This window comes from Electrona antarctica (genome assembly GCF_951216825.1).
Source record: "Electrona antarctica genome assembly, chromosome: 19".
NCBI lineage: Eukaryota > Metazoa > Chordata > Actinopteri > Myctophiformes > Myctophidae > Electrona > Electrona antarctica.
In genome coordinates this window covers 19,577,666-19,599,716 of record NC_136800.1, presented here as the reverse complement: position 1 = coordinate 19,599,716, position 22,051 = coordinate 19,577,666, and the positions used below count along the sequence as shown (strand labels likewise).

Sequence of the window (22,051 nt, the reverse complement as noted above, 5' to 3'; positions counted from 1 at the left end):
GGGGGTTTTCTCCCGTAAAGTAATGCCCTTCTTGATCATGCTACAGGCGTTGATATATAAAACATACAAAAACATGCTTCTGGAGTTCTGGACTATTCGATTATTAGAAAAAGTAACACATAATTTGCCTAAAAATGTATATAGAAAGGAATACCAGCACTCACTTTTAATCCATTTAAGATTCTTGTTTATTGCAGGTTGCACCCCCAGCAGCAGAACAAACGGACATTTCGGCCTGTAGGCCTTCCTTGCGCTGAGGAAGGCTTATGGGCCGAAATGACAGTTTGCTCTGGAATTAAAAATTTACTTGAGTAAAAGTACAAAGGTTTTGGTATTTAAGTGTGCTTAAAGTACCAAAGTAGAAAGTACTCATTATGCAGAAGATCCCATTTCAAAGTTTTCAAATGCATAAACATCTTCAGAAAATTGCAGATCTACAAGCTCACAATGCACTACAAAGTAACTAGTAACTAAAGTTTTCAAATAATTGTAGTGGAGTAGAAGTAAAAGTACTGAAAATTTGAAATAATCCAGTAAAAATCCCTTGAAATTGTACTACCAGCTGGACAGCCCTACCGTCGGCTCACCCCTTGTTACCGTGGTCATTTGTCCTCTTCCCTGTCCCTCCGTACAGGCTGCCCTTGCCAACGCTCTCAGAGCCTCTGACAAGTCTGACAAAACACTGGCCTGTGATGTCATCTCCTACTCCACGGCTTCCAGCCAATCTGCACGCTCCGTGGAGAACCTTCTACGATGCCTCGTCCAATGGTTGAGGAAGATGAGGGACAGTCAGGAGGAATCTCCTCTTCCTTTGTCATACAAGTGCGTTGACACTTCATCTTTATTTGAGTCTGCAGTTCTGATTGCAATCTGGGAAGTTCATTCCATAGTTTTGGAGCCAGAAAGGAGAAGAGTCTGGGATGTGTGGAACATTGTCCTGGCTGTTTTAGTGAAGGTTCTGCTAGCCTCCCTGTACGATATTATCGTCACAATACCATCCAATAGTATGAGGTATTTCGTCAAAATATAGTGATAATCGCCCAGCCCTAAACGGTCGTATTAACGGATGGCATGGCAATTTAATCAACTGAATGTGTTCCAATTGCAGGTGCCAGGTAGTGTATTTGTGTCATGTTAACCATGCCTTTCATCCAGTCACATAATCTTTCTCCATCATAGAGATTTGCTGTCGGTTTTCCACTCCATGTTGAGTGAGGACCAGAAGGGCCAGCGACTGACCTTGCTGGTAGATGGGGCGGACCTCGTCTGCGATCGCAGAGGCCAGCTGAACTCTGATTGGATACCACAGCAGGTCCCACGGGTCAGTATGTACAGTATAAGTCAGTCCTTTACTTATACAGTCATTGAACATGATACCATATCATCAAACTTTTCTCCATAATACCGAATCGGGAATGACTGGTCAATTCACCAGAGTTTTCTAAACTCTTATTTAACCACGCAGTTACCAAAAAATATATTTACTAAGTAAGTACAGGAATGGGTTCCGAGGATACCTGCTATGGGACTATTTCACAGTGAGGTTGTGTACATTAAGTAATATTATGTATTCTTGTATTGCTATCAGGGTACGTGTTTGGTGATAAGCGTCACATCCAATTCAGCCCTGCTGCAAACTCTGGCCAAGAAGAAAGGAGCCATGTCGTTTGTCCTGGGACAGCTGTCCATGCTCGACCGGAAGGAGATCGTCCAGAAGGGCCTTGATGTCTTTGGAAAGAAACTCAGTGACTCTGCGTTCAACAACCAGGTTCTTATCACGCTTAGTGCTCATGTGACTTCACTGTCAATTACCAGTCCTTGTTCTAGTGTGTGGTGTGTATCATAAGTGCCTCTCTTTATTTCTTGAGATAAAGGCTGTTTAATATTCATACATGTGTCTACAGTGTCTGCTGACATTTAAATTAGCCTTAACTGTAGAATCTTCATGGGTTGTTGTTTTGTACATGTGACTCAGAGTGTGTGTGTGTGTGTGTGTGTGTGTGTGTGTGTGTGTGTGTGTGTGTGTGTGTGTGTAGCTCCAGACCCTGATGATGAAGAAAGGAGCAGTGAGTCCTTTGTATCTCCACCTGGCCTGTGAAGACTTGAGAAACTTTGCGTCCTTTGACAAGGTCTGTTTTCAGCCTCTTAACATTGAAGAGAGACAAGACAGTACTTACAGTAGCTGTGTGGGGGAGAGAATAGTAAAGCAAAAAATATAAATAATAAAAGTAAATAATTTCTTATCTGGTGGTGGTGTGGTGTCTGTATATCTCTCTGTGTGTGCTCCCTAGATGAAGGAGAGCCTTGAGAGACTGCCTCCATCACTCAGCCAGCTGGTTCACTACAGTCTGGACAGACTGTGCTCCCAGTACCGAGGGGTGACTGGTCTCCGCTGGGCCCTGGCAGCTCTCACTGTCAGCACGGCTGGTGAGCTTTCACCACAGTTCATCAACGAAATATGTTGTGGTTTTATAATTTAGTTTCTATCTGTTGTATATCTATTCATGCTGTGTGTCTTGTAGATCAGCTATTTTCAATTAAATGTTTGACATTTTGAAACGAGATGCGTTTTTTTTATTAAAATGAATTTGTAATCAATAAAATCCATTAGTTCTATCAAGCTGTTGCACCCTCCAATTCACAGCACAATAGATGAAGACTTTTTTTTTAATACTATCGGGACAAAAAACAAAACAAATACAAAAAATAAGACGATAGGAAAGGGCAAAAAAACAACATTGGCACAACATATAACATATCAGTAAAAATCACACCCGTGTGAACTGAGTGGTGTAAGGTCTTATATAGACTGATCAACTGTGGTCTGACGTAATGTCTGACGTAATGAAATCACACCCGTGTGAACTGGGTGACCATAGCAACCATGCTCATTTTTTGGTACGAACAGACACGTAAACTAACAAAGCCAGTTGTAGGAGTGGTTTACACCACTCAAAAAATGGTAAACAGAGAAAAATACAGGAAAAGCAAGATACAGAGGCACACAAACTAAACCATGTTCATTTTCATATTCTTTACCGCTCTTTTTGCAAAGTTCATATTCTCCTCTTATCTTGTAGGCCTGAGGGAGAGAGACCTATACGCCATACTGAGTACCTGCAGTGACCTCTCCTCACAGGAAGAGCGGGTCACATGGCAGGAAATACTACGCCTGTCCAGGAAGCCCCGCCCCCAAGGACGTGTTCCCATGGCCACATTCACCCACATGGTGCGGAGTTTACAGAGGTACGCTTGGTCCCATGGCCACATTCACCCACATGGTGCGGAGTTTACAGAGGTACGCTTGGTCCCATGGCCACATTCACCCACATGGTGCGGAGTTTACAGAGGTACGCTTGGTCCCCAAGGACGTGTTCCCATGGCCACATTCACCCACATGGTGCGGGGTTTACAGAGGTACGCTTGGTCACTGAACTGACTGTGAACTCTGTCGGTGAGTTTGTCACTCGATGATTACCTTGATTACATTAGCTTGTATTTCCATATTAAATCTTCAGGTTTTTTGTATGTTTTGGACATACAACAAGGTTTCTGCCCAACAGCAATACTAGTACGCTGACCACTATAAAACAACTAGTTTACTTACTTGTTAATCCAGAGGCCAAAAAGTGAGCATGTTTGATCAAGAGACGATGCCCTTAGGAAATATGGGTGCTGGTGCTGGCAATCCCACAGAGGAGTTTTGGAAAAACATTTTCATTTTCACTTACAGCCTTATTGGTGCATCTCACGGCCATGACACTGATGACGTTTTGGCCCTGACCAATCCAGACGTGAGGCAGACCTTTGAGGAGCTGCTATGCTGCTACGCTGACAGAAGCAGGGCTCACCTCGTGTTGGCAGGTGAAACACACAGACACACACAGTCATACATTTGAGAACCACCGGTATTGTAAATGCATATCAGACCTGAAGTCCACATGCCAGTGTGATAAAACCGGTTCCTGTAACGGTTCCAAAAGTGATGGAACCGATTCCTGTTCCTCACTGTTGGATTGTGTTCCGGCTTGGATCATTGGAACTAACATTGTATACTCTTATCGGAATCTCAATGAGAACTCACTTTTCAAGTTTTGGAAAAAAAAGATACCATGACATTTGTAGTGTGGTTGCAGTAGGCAACCAGACTGTGATGTCATATGGGTCAATACATCATCATCATACTGTACTGGGCGAGCTGCTTGATAATTGTGAATCTTCTAGTTTTTATATTAATGTTATATTATCATTACAATCTTAGTGTTTTGCCGGTTGTATGGGGGCCCACCTGATGGCCCACCAGTGGGCCCCAGTCCACAGGTTGAGAACCACTGTACAGTGTTTCTCTCTCTCTATTTCTCAGCTTATCACTGGAATCTGGCGGACCCACAGGGAAATAACACCTTCCTTCACTGTGAAGCCACCGCTGTCATGCATCTGCCTTCTCACCTGGTCAGTAATCTGCCTTCTCACCTGGTCACTAATCTAATATCTCTATAGAAACAGTCCGCTCTCAAAATGACGCGTTTCGGCTTTCATCAGTGTTTTTTATGTTTTCAAAAACTGACAAAGGAAGGCCTGAGTAGCCGAAAAACCTGTCCGTTTGTCATGATATGGTAAATAAAAAAGGTCAAAGAAAATTCACCCTATGAGTGCGGACTGTTTCTACTGTACAGACTGTTCACTCACTGAGAGTCTGGCCCCAGCTGTCCTTTTAATCAACTGACAGTAGAGCACGCTCAGATCAGGACTTCTGTCCAGTCAGTAGTGCTGTTGCCTCACAGCTAGAAGGTCCTGGGTTCGATTCCCCTTTGGGGACGCTGTGGGTGCTGGGGACGTATTCTCTCTTCCACGTTATCAGTGCCCATACCCGAGGTGGGGTTGGCGAAAGGGCCCTTCTGTGTGGGGTTTGCATGTTCTCCCTGTGTCCCCTAGGGTAGGTACTAGTCTCACCATCCATCACACAAGCCCCTTATCCACCAAAAGATGCTTGGTTCTAGAACTGGTTCCGTTCTCATAGGCGATTTTAGGGGGAGGCCCCCTGGTGGCCAAAAAAGAAGTTAAATATATATTTGTCAATTGTCAATTGTAACTTCATACTAATTTATTTTATACTCATTATTTAAAAAATCACACCCGTGTGAGGGGCGCTAATATATTAAAGTCTAACTCCTGTTGATTAGGTGATGTAATGGCGGTGCAAACTCAAACATTAAACGCCATTAACAATAAAGAGACGATATGACGTAAATGACACATTATGATGTAAATTTTACTTTAATTGTCAATGGCGTTTACAAAACAAACATTGAACTAAAGACAAACATTAAACCTGTGTATAGGAGGGGCTACATTTATTTAAAAAATATCTGTGCCCCCCCCCCCCCTGCTGGGAGAGCCTAAAATCGCCTATGTCTGTTAGTTGTTTTTCTTTTTATTTTTGTTCGAACCAACTTTTAGGGTTCTGAACTGATTCATTTTCAGTGGAAACACTCTGAACTGGTTCAATATTAGGCGGAAAAAAATAACTGAACCTGTTCAACCCTAGTGGAAAAGGGGCCACAATGGTGGCTCCTGGTTAAGATGGAGGAAAAAAGAGTTTTATTTCATAGTTAGTGTATGTACTGTAACTGTGTTTGGGTTTGTTTAGATGGGAAGCGACCAGTGGGAGGAACTCGGCTCTCTTCTCTCCAGCTACTACTTCATTTATGCTAATGTGCGCCACGGCTTTCTGCACCACCTCCTGGAGACATACAGCTTATACGGTGAGCAGAGAGGATTTTCCATCACATAACTTATCATACGGGAGTTCATTTGAAGCATATTTTGCACAAATGTAGGGTCTCAATCTGTTTTGCCTTTTTTTCCTTCTCTCTCCTACAGACAAGGAGAGCGAGCTTAAACTCTCTGGTAATATATGTTGTGAATTATGAAATATAGATATCATTTATTACTTTTTTAATTGTTTCTCTTTGCTTGTGTGCATCTGACAAGACATTTTTCAAAAAGGGTAATATTCACAACTTACAGCCATATCTACCGTGTATGTTATCCATGTCTCATACACCTGTCTCTTGTCTCCTCTCAGCTGCCCACCAGGGAAACATGGAGGAGTGCAGAGACTTCCTGCGACGCCATGCTGCTCTCCTGTCCTCCTGGCCAGCCCTTTATGTCCAGCAGGCACTCAACGAGCCTCCTCACACCTCTGCTCACCGCTGGGCACAAGGCATGATGGGTAAAGGAGGCGTTCGGGCCGTCCGTTTGTTAAACAACGACGACAGGATTCCGAGAAGGAACAGGTGAGCAGGTTGTGTCCGTGGTTGGCCAGTGCCAAGTCTCTCAAACCTCAAGCTACAGTAGTTCTTCTACAGTCTTGCTGAATGCTACAGATAGTATGTAATTCCACACTCTGCACATTCCCTTTGGATCATCTATCAGTTTCTATTTTTTTCAAGGAAGAGAAATGATAATATTAATATATACTTACTACTTAATTTAGGGGGTCACGAGGTCGGGTCCGGGACCACCAGGGATCCTTACAGGTCTATTTTTTTCCTCTGAGGATTTAACAGTGTAGATTGGTGTCCCAGCGATTAATCAAATGGAATCAAATGATCCGTGGACTAATGAATATCTATCTGGGGGTCCTTGAAATGAAAAACGTTGACAATCACTGAGGTAACCAATATGGGTGTGTGGGGTGTCCTCACTGTCCTGTGTGTTTCAACCTAGTGAGCTGGTGTCGACATTCAGCTCTGAGCCCAGCTGTGTGGCACTGAGTCCAGATGGACAGCTGGTGGTGGTTGGCACCGGACAGGGCACCTTGCATCTCATCCACACACACACTGGACAGGTTGGTACCAAACTCTGAGAACTGTCCATGTCAATGACTTTAAATGCTACCTCTGTGAACCAGCAATGAATTTAGTATAGGTTTCTAATGCATAGATATTCATGCATACATACATACATAGTATTTCGGGCAGGAGTGGAAAATGGGTAGAGTGGCCGCTTGGGAACCTGAAGGTTCCCAGTTTGATCCTTGCTCAAGTGTCAAGACGCTGAACCCCTAATTGCTCCTGGTGAGCAGGATGGTGCCTTCATGGTTTCCATGGATAAAAGTACTATATAAATTCACCATTTACCATTATTTTGTACTTCCACGCATGATAATAACCCAAATATGCCCAAATCCTTTGAGTCCTACACAGTGCATCGGTCTTGGCCGGGCATTCCAACTAACACAATTGGCATAACGACTAAATTGGGATTTCTTTTTTAAATGGATCAAAAAGATGAGCCAATGAACTGTCTCATTCCTGTGAGCAGGAAGTTAAGTCACTGGTGAGCAGCTGTGACGGAATCACTAGCTGTGTCTTCTTGAGGGAGGGGCTTCTCTCTACGACCTCGTTTGATGGACGCATTGAGCTGTGGGACACTGACAATGGCTGCAGGTGAGAGTTTATACTAATAATTATTGTAACATATCTTATCTATTGGTGGCGATACAAATGGGCAAGTTAAAGTATCACCAATTAAACTAATGTATTCATCGACTGGATTGCTTGTTGCTTCTCTTCACAGGACTGGTCTAATTGACGCTCACTCGAACACGATAACAGGAAGTGATGTCACCGCAGACAGGAAGCACCTGGCAACTGTGTCCTTGGACTTCACACTGAAGGTTAGTTCATTTAAATGACAGTACTTGTACCACAACTCCTTCATCCATGCATTGCCTGCATTTCCATTATGATTCATATATTCTCTAAACAATGCTGCTGTGCCGTACAGGTGTGGTCTTCTCCAAAAGGTCAACAGGTGGCCACCCTGCCAAGCACCAGCCCTCTGAACTGTGTGACCTTTGACCCTGAAGGTCACCTTCTAGCTGTTGGATGCTGGAATGGCACTGTGGTTGTCTGGAATTGGCTCCAAAATAAAACATTGACGGTAAGCATGAAATAATATAGCAACAATAACACCCGATTGTAACCTGTCAAATTAAAGCAGGCCTTCTCAGCAGCAGAGCTTCCATGAGTTCCAAGAAGCAGCCTTGGTCACGACTCACCAGTCAGTCCGGGTGTTTTTGCAAACACCCGGGAGGGTCCTTAAACAAGTGCTCCCAATGTGAGTGGGAGACTGTGGGCTCTATTTTCGTCCATGCTAAACCCCTTATCCCTAAACTTCTTTGCCTTTTTTACTATTTTGAAAATTATAGACAAAATAGCCAATCTACAAGCTCACAACGTGTCGATGTAGATCGGCTAGTTGAACTATTCAAAAATTATTTTCAAAATAGTAAAAAAAATGCCAAATAAGAGCTTCGGCTAAAATGCAGGTACTTAAAATCTAAACTGTGTTGTTGTCTGTCCCCCCAGTCCCTCTCTGGTCACCAGGGGTCCGTGCGCTGCCTCTCCTTCTCCAGCTCCTCCTCCATGCTCTGTTCTGGAAGTATTTCCGGGGAGGTGAGGCTGTGGTCAGTGCCAACGTCCACCTGTGTGGGGCACTATCAGGCTCACTGGGGAGCCACAGAGGCACTCTCCTTCCTGGATGGAGGAACCAGGCTGCTGACGGCCGGCTCTGACTTTAAGGTGAGGCTTGCTTTACACACACACACACACACACACACACACACACACACACACACTCACACACACACTGTGTGTGTGAGTGAGAGACGGATACCGTACACTTATCTTTTCTTTTAACAATCTAAGCCCTATACACTTCATTCAAAGCATTAGGCGCTGCTGGTTTTCTCCATCGTTCAAGCACATACCGTTCAACCATGTACAATGAATTTAGATTTCTCCATAGGCTGAGATCTCTGATCATCTGGCTACACGAGACTACAGGTTCATGTGATTAAGAAGAGCTAAACCCTAAGTGCGGAAAACAAAACCGTTTTAAAGGTAAACCACACCAATGCAACTCATTGAGTCGCAATGAGTTGCATTGGTGTGGTCTACCTTAAAAAACGTTTTGTCCCAACCCGACCCTTTGGTGTGGTTTGGGCTTTAGTCTACAGGTTGAAACCAGGTTTGTAATGCTGGGCGAACCTGACCACCACACCCCTATCGTGATTTAATAATTATTCTTTAAGCCACTGACACAAAAAACAGGTACTATTACATTATAAGATTTCATCTTGGACATTTGCTTTGCTCATTTACTGTATGGGTCTTGTGTTTCCATCGTTGTTGTTCATTGAGACCATATGCTGTGTTTTATACTCCGAGTACCACAATACTCCCTCTTCGTGATGGCAATGCCTTGTCTCTTCTATCACAGCTCCAGCTATGGTCAGGGGGACTGGGCTGTTCAGTGGCTAGGTTCACTGAAGACCAGGTACTGTAATCTCCTATATGATGACTTTGACTTCATAAAATCAATTATTGAACTTTCCTTCCAAAACAACTATCTATATATAAAAGATTACCCAGAACTAACATCGAGTTGTGTTTTATATAAATTCTTAGTATGCTAGCATTCTTTCTGTATGACCAGGAGCCTCCTGCGAAGAAACTCAGGAGCTCGATGCCCGCAGCTCTGTGTACAGCCTCAACCACTGATTGCATTGCTGTTGGCTACCATGGAGACGGACTAAAGCTCTTCAACCTCAAATCAGGTGTGTGTGTGTGTGTGTGTGTGTGTGTGTGTGTGTGTGTGTGTGTGTGTGTGTGTGTGTGTGTGTGTGTGTGTGTGTGTGTGTGTGTGTGTGTGTGTGTGTGTGTGTGTGTGTGTGTGTGTGTGTGTGTGTGTGTGTGTGTGTGTGTGTGTGTGTGTGTGTGTGTGTGTGTGCGACTGCGTGTGTGTGCGCGCGCGACTGCGTGTGTGCGCGCGTGTCAGGTTACAAAATCACAAGTGGACACAGTATTTAATCTTGCGCTCTATCGAACGGAGCGAAATGCATGTCTTACAAAAGATCATGATCAGTAAAGTAAGTGTGCATGCATTATTTTAGCTGAGAGGATATGGGCCAGTGTGGACCTCCATGTGTCCGTCCTGTGCCTGATGTGGCTGGCTGCAGACACCCAGACAAAGGTCCCTGAGCTGCTGGTGTCTGGCGGTGCGGACAAGTCACTGAGGATGTGGAGGACCAGAAGAGAGGAGGAGACCACGCTGGAAGGCCTTGAGTTAGTGGGAAAGATTCAGATGCAGCAAGGCCCCGTCCTGGCTCTCGCCCAAAACTCCACACATCTGGCTTCTGCCTCTGGTGAGTATCGATGGAGATAAAGTGAAAAGAAAGTATATGTCATTTCAAAAGACTAGGTCCATTTTGGAGAAGAAAAGAAAAACTAAAATAAATAAATAAAACAAAGAAAATCTTTATCAACATTAAATTAAATATGAAGATAATTATGTCTTGGGGGCTTTCACATATAGGAACTGCTTGGAAGATGGGAGAGGGGGTATGGGGTGTGGTGGGGTTGGGTGGGTTATGAGGCGGCTTTCAGGTAGGAAGGGGCCAAACGCCCAAAGGATGCTTTTTTAGTTTATTTTCACAGGACATTTCTCCTGTTACAAAGGGATGAGCTACATTAAATTGCTTTGTGTTTGTTTACCAACTCTACTTTTGCTGTCATTCAGATGACTTCACCATCGCTCTGTGGTCCATAGACGACCTGAGGAACATGACCCTTGACCCCACTGCCGCCTGTGTACTGCGGGGTCACAGTGGAGGGGTCACCTGCTTGGCTTTTAGCCCTGACGGTCTGGAACTACTCTCTGGTGGAAAAGATAAGGTTTGTGTGGGTGCGTGTGTGCGTGCGTGCGCATTTTGGAAAAATAAATAAATACATTTCTGTTTTTAGGCTTTTATCCAATCAGGATATTTCTCCAATTAGGATAGAGAACTCAGTCAGGATACAGATCAAATAAGTGAAATTGGAAGTGATGACACAAAGAAATGAGCAGACAAAATTGGAACTAGAACACTATAAAAATGAAGCTGATAAATGGCTACTCTCTCTTAGATGAAAGTTTGCCATTTTAATACCTGAAAATATATTTTCTCTATAGCAATGATCACAGCATAGTGCTTTAACAAGCACTCTCAGTCTACTATGTACTATGGCCAAAACAGGCCTTAACATCCACAGCCACATGTCCTCACACGTCATTAAAAGAGCGTAAACTAAATTCAAATAATGATGGAAATATGACATTTCTGTTTTGTTCATTTCGTTCCAGCTGCTTTCATACAGACGAATGTAAACCAATCTAGCGATACCGGTAATTGCGATCAGGCGAGTGTATGTCATTAATGTGATAGGCCTACCTACAGTACCTGAAATGGTTTTTGATTGATTGAAGAATTTATTAACAGTTTGCAGAATTACAGTACATTTCAAGCACAAACTCAATACAAAGGCTGTTAACTGTGAGTGGACGACCCAATTAAGCATTACACTTGTTTCCAACAGGGTCCACCATGTTCAAATCATCAAAACATTTAGAGACGTACAAATAGACACTTCTATAGACAGAACAGGAATTCATCCATGATGAGTCCACCATGTTAATGAGAATGTGTTTACTGCAGGCTCTGATGGTGTGGGATGTAAGCTCATCTCCAGCAGTTCTCTCCAAGTCTCTCCCTCACTCTCACAGAGACTGGATCACTGGCTGCGTCTGGACCTCACACTGTGTGGTGAGACTTCCTTACAGAACCAACACAGACACTGCGATTCACTCTAAGAGATAACCCATGTAGACCACACACGTAGTATGTTATTATATCTTTCAAGCTGGGAACGCCTCTGTATCATTTTAGTTGATGCTATATAACGCTGTTGTCGGGCAGAAACCTCTTATCTCCATATTATATTATTCGATCTATTTGTGTTCTTTTCCGTAAATTAACACCCTACTTGATCACACTGACTACAAAGTCACACAAATGCACCAAAAGTAGCAGATTCACAAGCACCAAACGCGGTGCGAAGCGATGCTTTTTGAGCTTGTCGATCTGCTACTTTTGCAATTAAGAGTTTTTAGAATCTAAATAAGAAGAAGAATCACACCTGTGTGAAGTGGCAAAATAATTACGCAAGCGGCCAGGGTTAATATGGCAGAAAATGACAAATACAGTGAAATGAAATGTTAAACGATAAATAAACAGAATGAAACCATAATGACTTTCACCTGACATTGTTCTCTATGTATCTCTATCAGGTAAGCTCCTCCAATGATGGCAGGCTGCTTGTGTGGGACCTGCAAGCAGGCCAGAGTCTCAGGGAGATCTCCTGGAAATGTCCCCTCATCTCTGTATGCTGTCTGGTGAGTGGGACGTCACAGTCCATTAATACATTATTATAAATGTATTCATAAATTATTAATATTCCCAAAAAAAATTGTATTGTTGCATCTTATAAACAACTAACTACACAAGAGTAAAAGTATTTGTTTCATCAATAACAAAGAAATAATTAAGAATAGCAGCAACTATATGTAGACGGTAAGGCAAAGTATGTACCGTATATTAGTTGTAGCATACTTTGAAGTGCTTGGCAGGTGTACGGTGCGGTTGTACTTAATATAGGTCATTTTATTATTTTAGTGGTTCATGGTCAACCTGAAATGGTTAAGTAGCTTGCACAAGAAGCAACCATTTTGGTTCATTAAAGCTACTGTGTGTGTGTGTGTGTGTGTGTGTGTGTGTGTGTGTGTGTGTGTGTGTGTGTGTGTGTGTGTGTGTGTGTGTGTGTGTGTGTGCGTGCACTGTACAGGGGGAGTATGTGGTGGCAGGCAGTGTGGAGGGCTCTCTACATGTGTGGAAGTGGGACACTGGCATGGAGATCAGCCACATTTCTGCACACCGGCAGCGCCTTCACCACTGTTCTATTCTTCCTCCTAAAAGTACGCCTCATAACTGCCACACAGCATGCACGTACATACGCATGTGCATGCCATACATCCATAGAGGGCAACCTGTCCTGTGCCTTCATACATGACATTGTAAAAGCCTTCATACAGTGTACAGTACTTCGCACTGTGCACATTTGCATTGACTGTTGTTTCAGATGACGAGGCACGTGCACACATACTGTATGTTGTGTTCACACAAGGCATATGCAAAGATGCTCTCAATGTGTCGCATGTGAGCTTGTAGATCAGCTATTTGCGCAAAGTTTTGTCAAACATGCCCTTTTAGGGCATTTCAGACCCTGCCTCTCTAACGTCCTCATGTTCCTGCAGATGACAGCACAGACGTCATGGCGGAGGACATGATCGTTGCCACTGCATCTGATGACGGGACGGTGGAGCTCTGGAAGCCCTTTCAGGTACAGTAAATGTGTCCGCTGGGAGGGAACCGAAATTTATATTTGATATTTGTATGAACATTGAAATGCTGCACAGTAAAACATGGACTAAGCATGGAATGTAGGTTTTTATGGCGTGGCTCTGCAGTGTCAGTCTGTGTGTCTTCGTGTCCGGAGCTAATCTCACAAACCACTGGAGCTATTTCTTGTGCACATTCCCAATAGGCTCCAAAATTCACTAAGGCCCCTTTTCCACCAAAATAACTTTGGTTCTAGAACTGGTTCCATTCTTTATTTCTATGAATTATTATTATTATTATTATTACAATTATTTTGAATTATATTAATTATTTCTAACCTGAATTGTGACACGCCCACTTTGGTTCCCAGTTCAGGGCAAGAAGTAGTATTTTTTTGGTTCCAGTTCCGGACCAACTTTTAGGGATCTGAACCAATGAATGTGGTTAAAAATTAAGCAGGGAAAAAGAACAAATTCACCCCATCCTTCATACTGCATGTGTATATCCTTCATACTGCATGTGTATATCCTTCATACTGCATGTGTATATCCTTTATACTGCATGTGTATATCCTTTATACTACATGTGTATATCCTTTATACTGCATGTGTATATCCTTTATACTGCATGTGTATATCCTTCATACTGCATGTGTATATCCTTTATACTGCATGTGTATATCCTTTATACTGCATGTGTATATCCTTTATACTACGTGTGTATATCCTTTATACTGCATGTGTATATCCTTTATACTACATGTGTATATCCTTCATACTGCATGTGTATATCCTTTATACTGCATGTGTATATCCTTTATACTGCATGTGTATATCCTTTATACTACATGTATATATCCTTTATACTCATGTGTATATCCTTTATACTCATGTGTATATCCTTTATACTGCATGTGTATATCCTTTATACTGCATGTGTATATCCTTCATATTGCATGTGTATATCCTTCATACTGCATGTGTATATCCTTCATATTGCATGTGTATATCCTTTATAATGCATGTGTATATCCTTTATACTACATGTGTATATCCTTCATACTGCATGTGTATATCCTTCATACTGCATGTGTATATCCTTCATACTGTATGTGTATATCCTTTATACTGCATGTGTATATCCTTCATACTGCATGTGTATATCCTTTATACTCATGTGTATATCCTTCATACTGCATGTGTATATCCTTCATACTGTATGTGTATATCCTTTATACTCATGTGTATATCCTTCATACTGCATGTGTATATCCTTTATACTGCATGTGTATATCCTTCATATTGCATGTGTATATCCTTTATAATGCATGTGTATATCCTTTATACTACATGTGTATATCCTTCATACTGCATGTGTATATCCTTTATACTGCATGTGTATATCCTTTATACTACATGTGTATATCCTTCATACTGCATGTGTATATCCTTCATACTGCATGTGTATATCCTTCATATTGCATGTGTATATCCTTCATAATGCATGTGTATATCCTTTATACTACATGTGTATATCCTTCATACTGCATGTGTATATCCTTTATACTACATGTGTATATCCTTCATACTGCATGTGTATATCCTTTATACTACATGTGTATATCCTTCATACTGTATGTGTATATCCTTCATACTGCATGTGTATATCCTTTATACTGCATGTGTATATCCTTCATACTGTATGTGTATATCCTTTATACTCATGTGTATATCCTTCATACTGCATGTGTATATCCTTCATACTGTATGTGTATATCCTTTATACTCATGTGTATATCCTTCATACTGCATGTGTATATCCTTTATACTGCATGTGTATATCCTTCATACTGCATGTGTATATCCTTTATACTGCATGTGTATATCCTTCATACTGCATGTGTATATCCTTTATACTGCATGTGTATATCCTTCATACTGCATGTGTATATCCTTTATACTGCATGTGTATATCCTTCATACTGCATGTGTATATCCTTCATACTACATGTGTATATCCTTCATACTGCATGTGTATATCCTTCATACTGCATGTGTATATCCTTCATACTGCATGTGTATATCCTTTATACTGCATGTGTATATCCTTCATACTGCATGTGTATATCCTTCATACTACATGTGTATATCCTTCATACTGCATGTGTATATCCTTTATACTGCATGTGTATATCCTTCATACTGCATGTGTATATCCTTTATACTGCATGTGTATATCCTTTATACTGTACTGTGTACTGTATGTGTATATCCTTTATACTGTAGTGTATGTGTATATCCTTTATACTGTACTGTACTGTGTACTGTATGTGTATATCCTTTATACTGTACTGTACTGTGTACTGTATGTGTATATCCTTTATACTGTAGTGTATATCCTTTATACTGTACTGTACTGTGTACTGTATGTGTATATCCTTTATACTGTACTGTACTGTGTACTGTATGTGCTGTGCTGTAGGTGGAACACTTCAGTACGTTCCAAGATCACAGTGGATCAGTCCATGGAATGGTGACCAAGAACAGAGTCTCAGAATTCCTCTCTGTGTCCGAGGACGGTTCACTGAGGTGCTGGACATGGTCTACAGGTAATACATTGCTGTAGCTCTAAAGGTAACACATTGCTGGTGATGATACAGTACTACAATGTAGATTGGGCTCCCAGAGATCAAATTGGTAACAAATGGGGCGTCCGCGGCCTAATGCATATTAACCTGGCGCGGTCCTTGAAATTAAAAGGGTTGAGACTCACTGCCATAGCTGTAAAAAGTGAGCGGCGCCCTCTGTGGCTGCCACATTCGTTGCAGATTCACTGCCACTATATACGGTTACGAGACATGAATGCAGTGTGTTATTATATATAAAACGAAATCAGTCGCAAAATGTATTTTTATTGTCCACATTGTCTCGTGTTGTCAATGTTTGTTTATCTGCTGCCCTAAACAAACATTAAAAGTCCATAGAGTTGGCTGCCATTCGATTTTTGTTAAACGTGCTCTAAACAAATATTAAAAGTCCATAGACTTGGCTGCCATATGACGTACTTTCAAAAGCCAGGCATTGGAGGGGCTGCAACCCTAGTTCCCTGCCTTTTGAACGCAATTGTGCTCGACTATATTTAAAGTTCTCTGTATGTATGTGAACTTGAGGGAATGTGTTTTATTCAGTAAGTAACCCTTCCAACTCTGCATTGTGTTTACAGAGATCCCTCCCAGTCTGAAAGGTAATGCCACAGCCGTGTGCTACTATCAGACAGACACCCTGCTGCTGGCTGGCTATGAGTCTGGTCTGCTGGAAATATGGCAGCACAACACTGTGATTGGCCAAGAGCAGGTAAAGTGTACGTGCGTACGTGCGTGCGTGCGTGCGTGCGTGCGTGCGTGCGTGCGTGCGTGCATGCGTGGGTGTGTGTGTGTGTATGTGCCTGTGTGTGTGTGTTCATGCATGCCAGCAGACATGACATAAATTTGACTACAGTATGTTATATTGGTGTATAACATGTTGACACTCACTAACGGTACATACAGATAGGATAATACTGTATATACAGTGTACACACATTGCAGCATCAGACAGTTGATGATTGATTGGTTGATATATAGACTATAGAGTGTGTGTGTGTGCATGGTAATTATATTTGTGTCGTCATCATGTGTCAGGCCTCTGACAGCGGCATCACAGCCATCTGCTCCATGCCTGAAGGACAGTTTGCCGTCGGCTGCCGAGAGCCGTCTGTTACCGTGTGGAAGCTGCAGTGGAACCCTCCACACAGCGCTGTGAGGTAAACACACAGCACTTCATAATACAGGACATAGACCTCAACACAACGCTGTAAAATAACGTTGCTGTATTATCTCCATATTTTAACACACTTTTTGTGTTTTTTTTTGTTTTTTTTATTGCCCTACTTGATCATAATAGTTACCTGTTAGTTAGTTCATACTACAGATCATATTACAGTGTCACACAAAAGTATCAAAAGTAGCAGATCCACAAGCTCGAGCTTGTAGTAGATCTGCTACCTTTGTTGTTTTTTAATCGGAGTTCTTAAAAGTAACAGTTTTGGACAAGAGGAGGTTTCCACCCGACAGAGACGATAACCTCCATTTACACAATTAAACTATTAGCATTTGGGAGAAAATAAATCTTACGCACACTTGACTCGTAAATACGAAAGAAAATTATGTTCCTTAAAAAGTGTCAGCTCGCCACTTCATTGATGTACAATGTAAATTATATATTGAAATTTTATTTCTTTAGAGGATAGCCCCTTGAGTTGTATCAACTCGTTTTAGAGGGGGTCCTCGGGCACAACACAATGAATACAGTACATACAGGTAGACAAAACAATACATTAAACATGTCGACACAGCACAATACACTTACATCAACAAAACATAGATGCTCTCCAAACCACTCAAACACTACATCAAGACCAGAAACAACTGCACTGAAACACCTAACAAATTATCCATAGAACTGTGGCTCTAACGGCTGCTGTTGCATCTGTACAGTAAGTGTGAAGACATGATACATTATTGTTCACGTTGTGGTCCATTTGCTCGTAGCCTGGCGAAGGTATCCACCTACAAACAGACGGAACCAGTGATGCACCTCCACTACTGCTCCGTCATGATCGCTGCGTTCGAGAGCGGACGCATATCTAAAGTCCCCAATGATGAGGAGAGCAGCTGGGCCAACACCATCGACCAGTAAAATACTTTATACATGTTTACTGTGTGTTTTATGTATTGTATGTATTATTTGTGTGTATTTGTTTCTTTCATACCACTCTTTTTTTCATACCACTCTTTTTTTGAGCGGCGCTAGCCCCTCCAACGTCTGGCTTTCAGAAATGACGTCATGTGGCAGTCAAGTCTATGGACTTTTATTCCCCCCCAAAAAAACAGGACCCCACTCATGACGTCATGTGGCAGCCAAGTCTTTATTTATTTATTTATTTATTTATTTATTTATTTATTTATTTATTTATTTATTTATTTATTTATTTATTTATTTATTTATTTATTTATTTATTTATTTATTTATTTATTTATTTATTTATTTATTTATTTATTTATTTATTTATTTATTTGACAGGGACAAAGCTCATTAATCAACATGTCAGTTTTCACCTCAATGTAAATGGGCCAGAGTTAGCCAAAGCTAATTTCCATCTGTAGTCCCTGGGCAGGCTCTTAAAAAATGAATGATAAAAGAAAGACAGTGTATGGTGTGCCAGCACACAACACCATGCGTTGATGCCATGTGTGCAATGTGCTAGCACCCAACACTGTCCGTACAAAAACACAATACAATACAGATAAAAGAAAGACAGAGTGTAGTGTGCCAGCACACAACACCATGCGTTGATGCCATGTGTGCATATGTGCTAGCACCCAACACTCTGTCCATACACACAAACAATACAATACAATACACTACAGGAACAGATCAACATGGTACAGGGGACAGAACAACTACATAGTGAAGTGAATAATGACACCGGTGAGAAATACTAAATGGTGCTGATAGTTACTCATGATTACAGATTTGAATTGAATTGTTTTTAGCAATTGTCTTAGCCTGATTCGCTGCGTTCTGTGGATTTGTTTTGTCACTTGCTACTCGGTGACAAAACAAATCCATGGAACACAGTGAATCAGGCTGGAACCCAGGATAGCCAAGTCTATGGACTGTCTGTCTTGTGTCTCAGGTGGGCGACAGATTTGCGCATTCTGGGACTACTGAAGAATGATGAGAAAAGCTTGTGGTTAATGGGCGAGAGCGATGGAAGTGTCCAACTAGGCTTTGTGGTGAGTTTGACTTTGTATACAAAGCAAGTGTTCAACAAGTGTTCAATTAACAAACTTTAGACTGTGTTAAGGAAAGATTGTACTGTGCGGTGGCTTTATTCTATTTGTCAATCATCAACTGGATTGTTCACAGTCTGGGAGAGCTGCATTCCGTATGTAACTAGTACATATGCAGTGGTTGGATGTGTTCTGCTGGTCTCCATAGTCTTCCACTGAGCAATTTAAACTTTATGTTTGGGTAGGAAGTGCAATATATCTCTCCTTCTCAAGTGGGCATTCTGCCTTGGAAGAAAACGTCTCCCACACGGGAGACCTGGGTTCGAATGCTGGAAAGGATATACTGTACATCTTATGAATTGCAGCTTTAAACATTTTTATAAAATCCCACCAACATAAGAACAAATGTTGCTTCTCTTCCTCAGTTTGCCCTGGGCTCCACAGTGACATTCCGTTCTTCTTTCGGTTATGTGGAACTGTTTGAAGACCAAGCAGATGTCAAAGCACAGATGAACAGGACCTTGGTAACGGCCTGTACAGTGGATGAAGGTACGCTACTCACAGCAGCAGTTGTATCATTTCTATAGCTCTTTCTGCAGCATTTTCTTATTTCAAAGTTACTTACTGCAGTAAAATGGAACTTTCAAAGTTGCTGTAAAATAAAAAGAATGCACCAGACTTAAAGGAGTAGTTCACCCAAAAATTACTTATTTTCTATAATTACACACCCCATGAAGCCGTGAATTCATGGAGATGTTTTTGTTTTTGTCGCATTTCTAAGCCAATAATTTGATGACTGGCGGAGTCCAAGACATAAAGAGTCTCCTATTGACCGATGACCCGGTCATCAAATTATTGACCCAGGAATTCAAGGCTTCATCGGGTGTGTAATTATAGAAAATAGGTCATTTTTGGGGTTAACTACTCCCATAACAGTTGTATCTAATGTGTGTCTTTCTTATATGCTCAGACTTTGTGGTGTGTGGAGACGCTAAGGGGAACATGATGTTCAACCACTCACCTGATGTGAGCTCCTGGAGCCAGTGGAAACCTGTAAGAATCCAATTGAATGATAGTTCAATCAGCCACTTAGTGAGAGTGGGTTGACACTATAATAAATTTTGTCAAATATTGTAAATTGTATTTGAGACCAAATGTTCTTATTTTATATTCATCCATTTGTCAATGTAATTCTGAAAGTTCTTTCATGCTGTTTACACATTTGCACACATCTGTGTCATTTTAGATTGTTGTGTTAGCTATTCAAAAATAGCAAATATACAAGCTTTCCCAGTGGCCCCCAGAGGCAAGCGAGACTTGTTTTTTTCCGGTCACGTGATCCAAAGATTCCAAACCACGGAAAATCTCTTATGTCTCATTAGTTATCAAAATCGCCCTACAGTCTCAATAAAACGAAACTTGGGAAATTCGGGTTTAGCAAGGAAAGACTAAATCAATTATCTTGGGAAACTCGGGATCGGCAGTCTATGTGTTAACACTGAGGATTGTGTAATAATGTTATTTGCTATTTGCGACGGTGAGTGACTGAGAGTGGTGCTGCTTGTTCCGCAGGCCCACAGTGACAGGGTCAGTGTGCTCAGGGTGACCAGAAGCACCATCATCTCCGCCTCCTACGACCGGACAGTCAAGCTGTGGGACAGGACCACCAAGCGACAGGTAATGTACCGTACAGTAGTACACTGTATAACACAGGCTGTGTTACTACTGACAGATAGTGTGGAGAAATCTCACATGATATTACACTTGTCGTTAGTTTCATTCACCTTTCTCCGTCTGTGTGTGTTGGCACAAAACATAGCAATAGTTTTGCATTCTTTATTAGTTTTTGAATTCTTCATTAATTTTAACTTATTGTTTGCGATGCAACGCGTTGTGACCTTGTGGACCTTTGACTAAATGACTAAAACTAAGGACATTTTTCTCTATGGTTTTAGTCCGTTTTAGTTAGTCTGGTAAGCACGCAAAACCAGTCGGTTATTGTTATACTTTATTTTATTTTATTTGTGGTTAACTTTAATAACCTTGCCCTCCTATGTTTGTACATGGGTTATGTTGTAGTTAAGTCTCTCGAGACAGGCTGTTGACTCGTATCAAATTCAAAGGAGGGTGCTGTTTTTCCTTTATTTTTTGACGATGGGTTCTCAGATTGTGTTCTAGTTAACTAATAATAACCTCTCCTTAGGTGGGTTTGTTTATTTGTAGGTGGGTTATGTTGTAGTTCACTGTAATAAGCTCTCCTTCTAGGTGGGTATGTTTGTATGCGGAGGGCCTGTGTTGGTTCTAGAGGTGAACCCAGACCACCCCAATGAGCTGGTGTGCAGCGATGGAACGGGACGTCTCTACTTCCTGTCCTGGAACCAGTGATCTAACACACACAGACACACACGCAGATGCAAGATAGAACGCATTATTGCTATACCAAATACAATGTGTTAGACAAAGACAAAATGGTGCCTTAAATAGCAAAGACCAGACTATTCTTATTATGTCTCACTACATGCAGAATGCCCGCGATGCAGTGCACCTTATTAGAAGCTGTTCATACTCTGTGTGCCTTGATACTGTGCGTACCTGCTTTACTAGTATGCTTGATGTAGATAATAAATAAAAGGTGTCTACGTAGATAACATTTTTGTTCCTTTTTATTTATTCTTAAGTATTCTGGGGAGGGGGATATTGAACATTGCTTTGTACATTTGTTGCCTACTCATCCGTCATCCAATATTCCAGTTTGTAGCGTTGGCCGGGAGGATGTTGTGGGGACGGGACAGGGGGGTACGGACGTTCTATGTTACCTGATGGATAGTCCCAAATCACTTCTGCACACATCTGTGCCGTACTCATGAAAGGTACATTCTCAGGTTGAAAGGAACCATGCACAAGCTTAAGGGAGCTTAACATGGAGCATGTGC

The 22,051-nt window shown here is 41.7% G+C and overlaps 1 protein-coding gene across 1 annotated transcript in view; it reads left to right on the top strand.

The window, feature by feature from the left end:
• The window catches only part of tep1 (telomerase-associated protein 1), a 47,944-nt gene extending 26,187 nt beyond the window's left edge, over window positions 1-21,757 (top strand). Inside the window, exons 24-56 of the mRNA XM_079488853.1 lie at window positions 635-822; window positions 1,180-1,321; window positions 1,589-1,768; window positions 2,037-2,129; window positions 2,292-2,427; window positions 3,081-3,246; window positions 3,734-3,864; window positions 4,364-4,452; window positions 5,651-5,765; window positions 5,884-5,910; window positions 6,089-6,299; window positions 6,733-6,853; window positions 7,330-7,454; window positions 7,585-7,684; window positions 7,795-7,950; window positions 8,379-8,591; window positions 9,292-9,348; window positions 9,508-9,628; window positions 9,965-10,216; window positions 10,591-10,745; window positions 11,546-11,653; window positions 12,178-12,282; window positions 12,732-12,861; window positions 13,201-13,286; window positions 15,767-15,893; window positions 16,508-16,638; window positions 16,965-17,086; window positions 17,874-18,017; window positions 19,022-19,121; window positions 19,544-19,667; window positions 20,089-20,171; window positions 20,691-20,795; window positions 21,384-21,757. Coding sequence (XP_079344979.1) covers window positions 635-822; window positions 1,180-1,321; window positions 1,589-1,768; window positions 2,037-2,129; window positions 2,292-2,427; window positions 3,081-3,246; window positions 3,734-3,864; window positions 4,364-4,452; window positions 5,651-5,765; window positions 5,884-5,910; window positions 6,089-6,299; window positions 6,733-6,853; window positions 7,330-7,454; window positions 7,585-7,684; window positions 7,795-7,950; window positions 8,379-8,591; window positions 9,292-9,348; window positions 9,508-9,628; window positions 9,965-10,216; window positions 10,591-10,745; window positions 11,546-11,653; window positions 12,178-12,282; window positions 12,732-12,861; window positions 13,201-13,286; window positions 15,767-15,893; window positions 16,508-16,638; window positions 16,965-17,086; window positions 17,874-18,017; window positions 19,022-19,121; window positions 19,544-19,667; window positions 20,089-20,171; window positions 20,691-20,795; window positions 21,384-21,503 — 4,263 coding nt within the window. The 3' untranslated portion in view covers window positions 21,504-21,757. The remainder of the gene's footprint in view (window positions 1-634; window positions 823-1,179; window positions 1,322-1,588; window positions 1,769-2,036; window positions 2,130-2,291; window positions 2,428-3,080; window positions 3,247-3,733; window positions 3,865-4,363; window positions 4,453-5,650; window positions 5,766-5,883; window positions 5,911-6,088; window positions 6,300-6,732; window positions 6,854-7,329; window positions 7,455-7,584; window positions 7,685-7,794; window positions 7,951-8,378; window positions 8,592-9,291; window positions 9,349-9,507; window positions 9,629-9,964; window positions 10,217-10,590; window positions 10,746-11,545; window positions 11,654-12,177; window positions 12,283-12,731; window positions 12,862-13,200; window positions 13,287-15,766; window positions 15,894-16,507; window positions 16,639-16,964; window positions 17,087-17,873; window positions 18,018-19,021; window positions 19,122-19,543; window positions 19,668-20,088; window positions 20,172-20,690; window positions 20,796-21,383) is intronic.
• The last annotated feature ends 294 nt before the right edge of the window (window positions 21,758-22,051 follow it).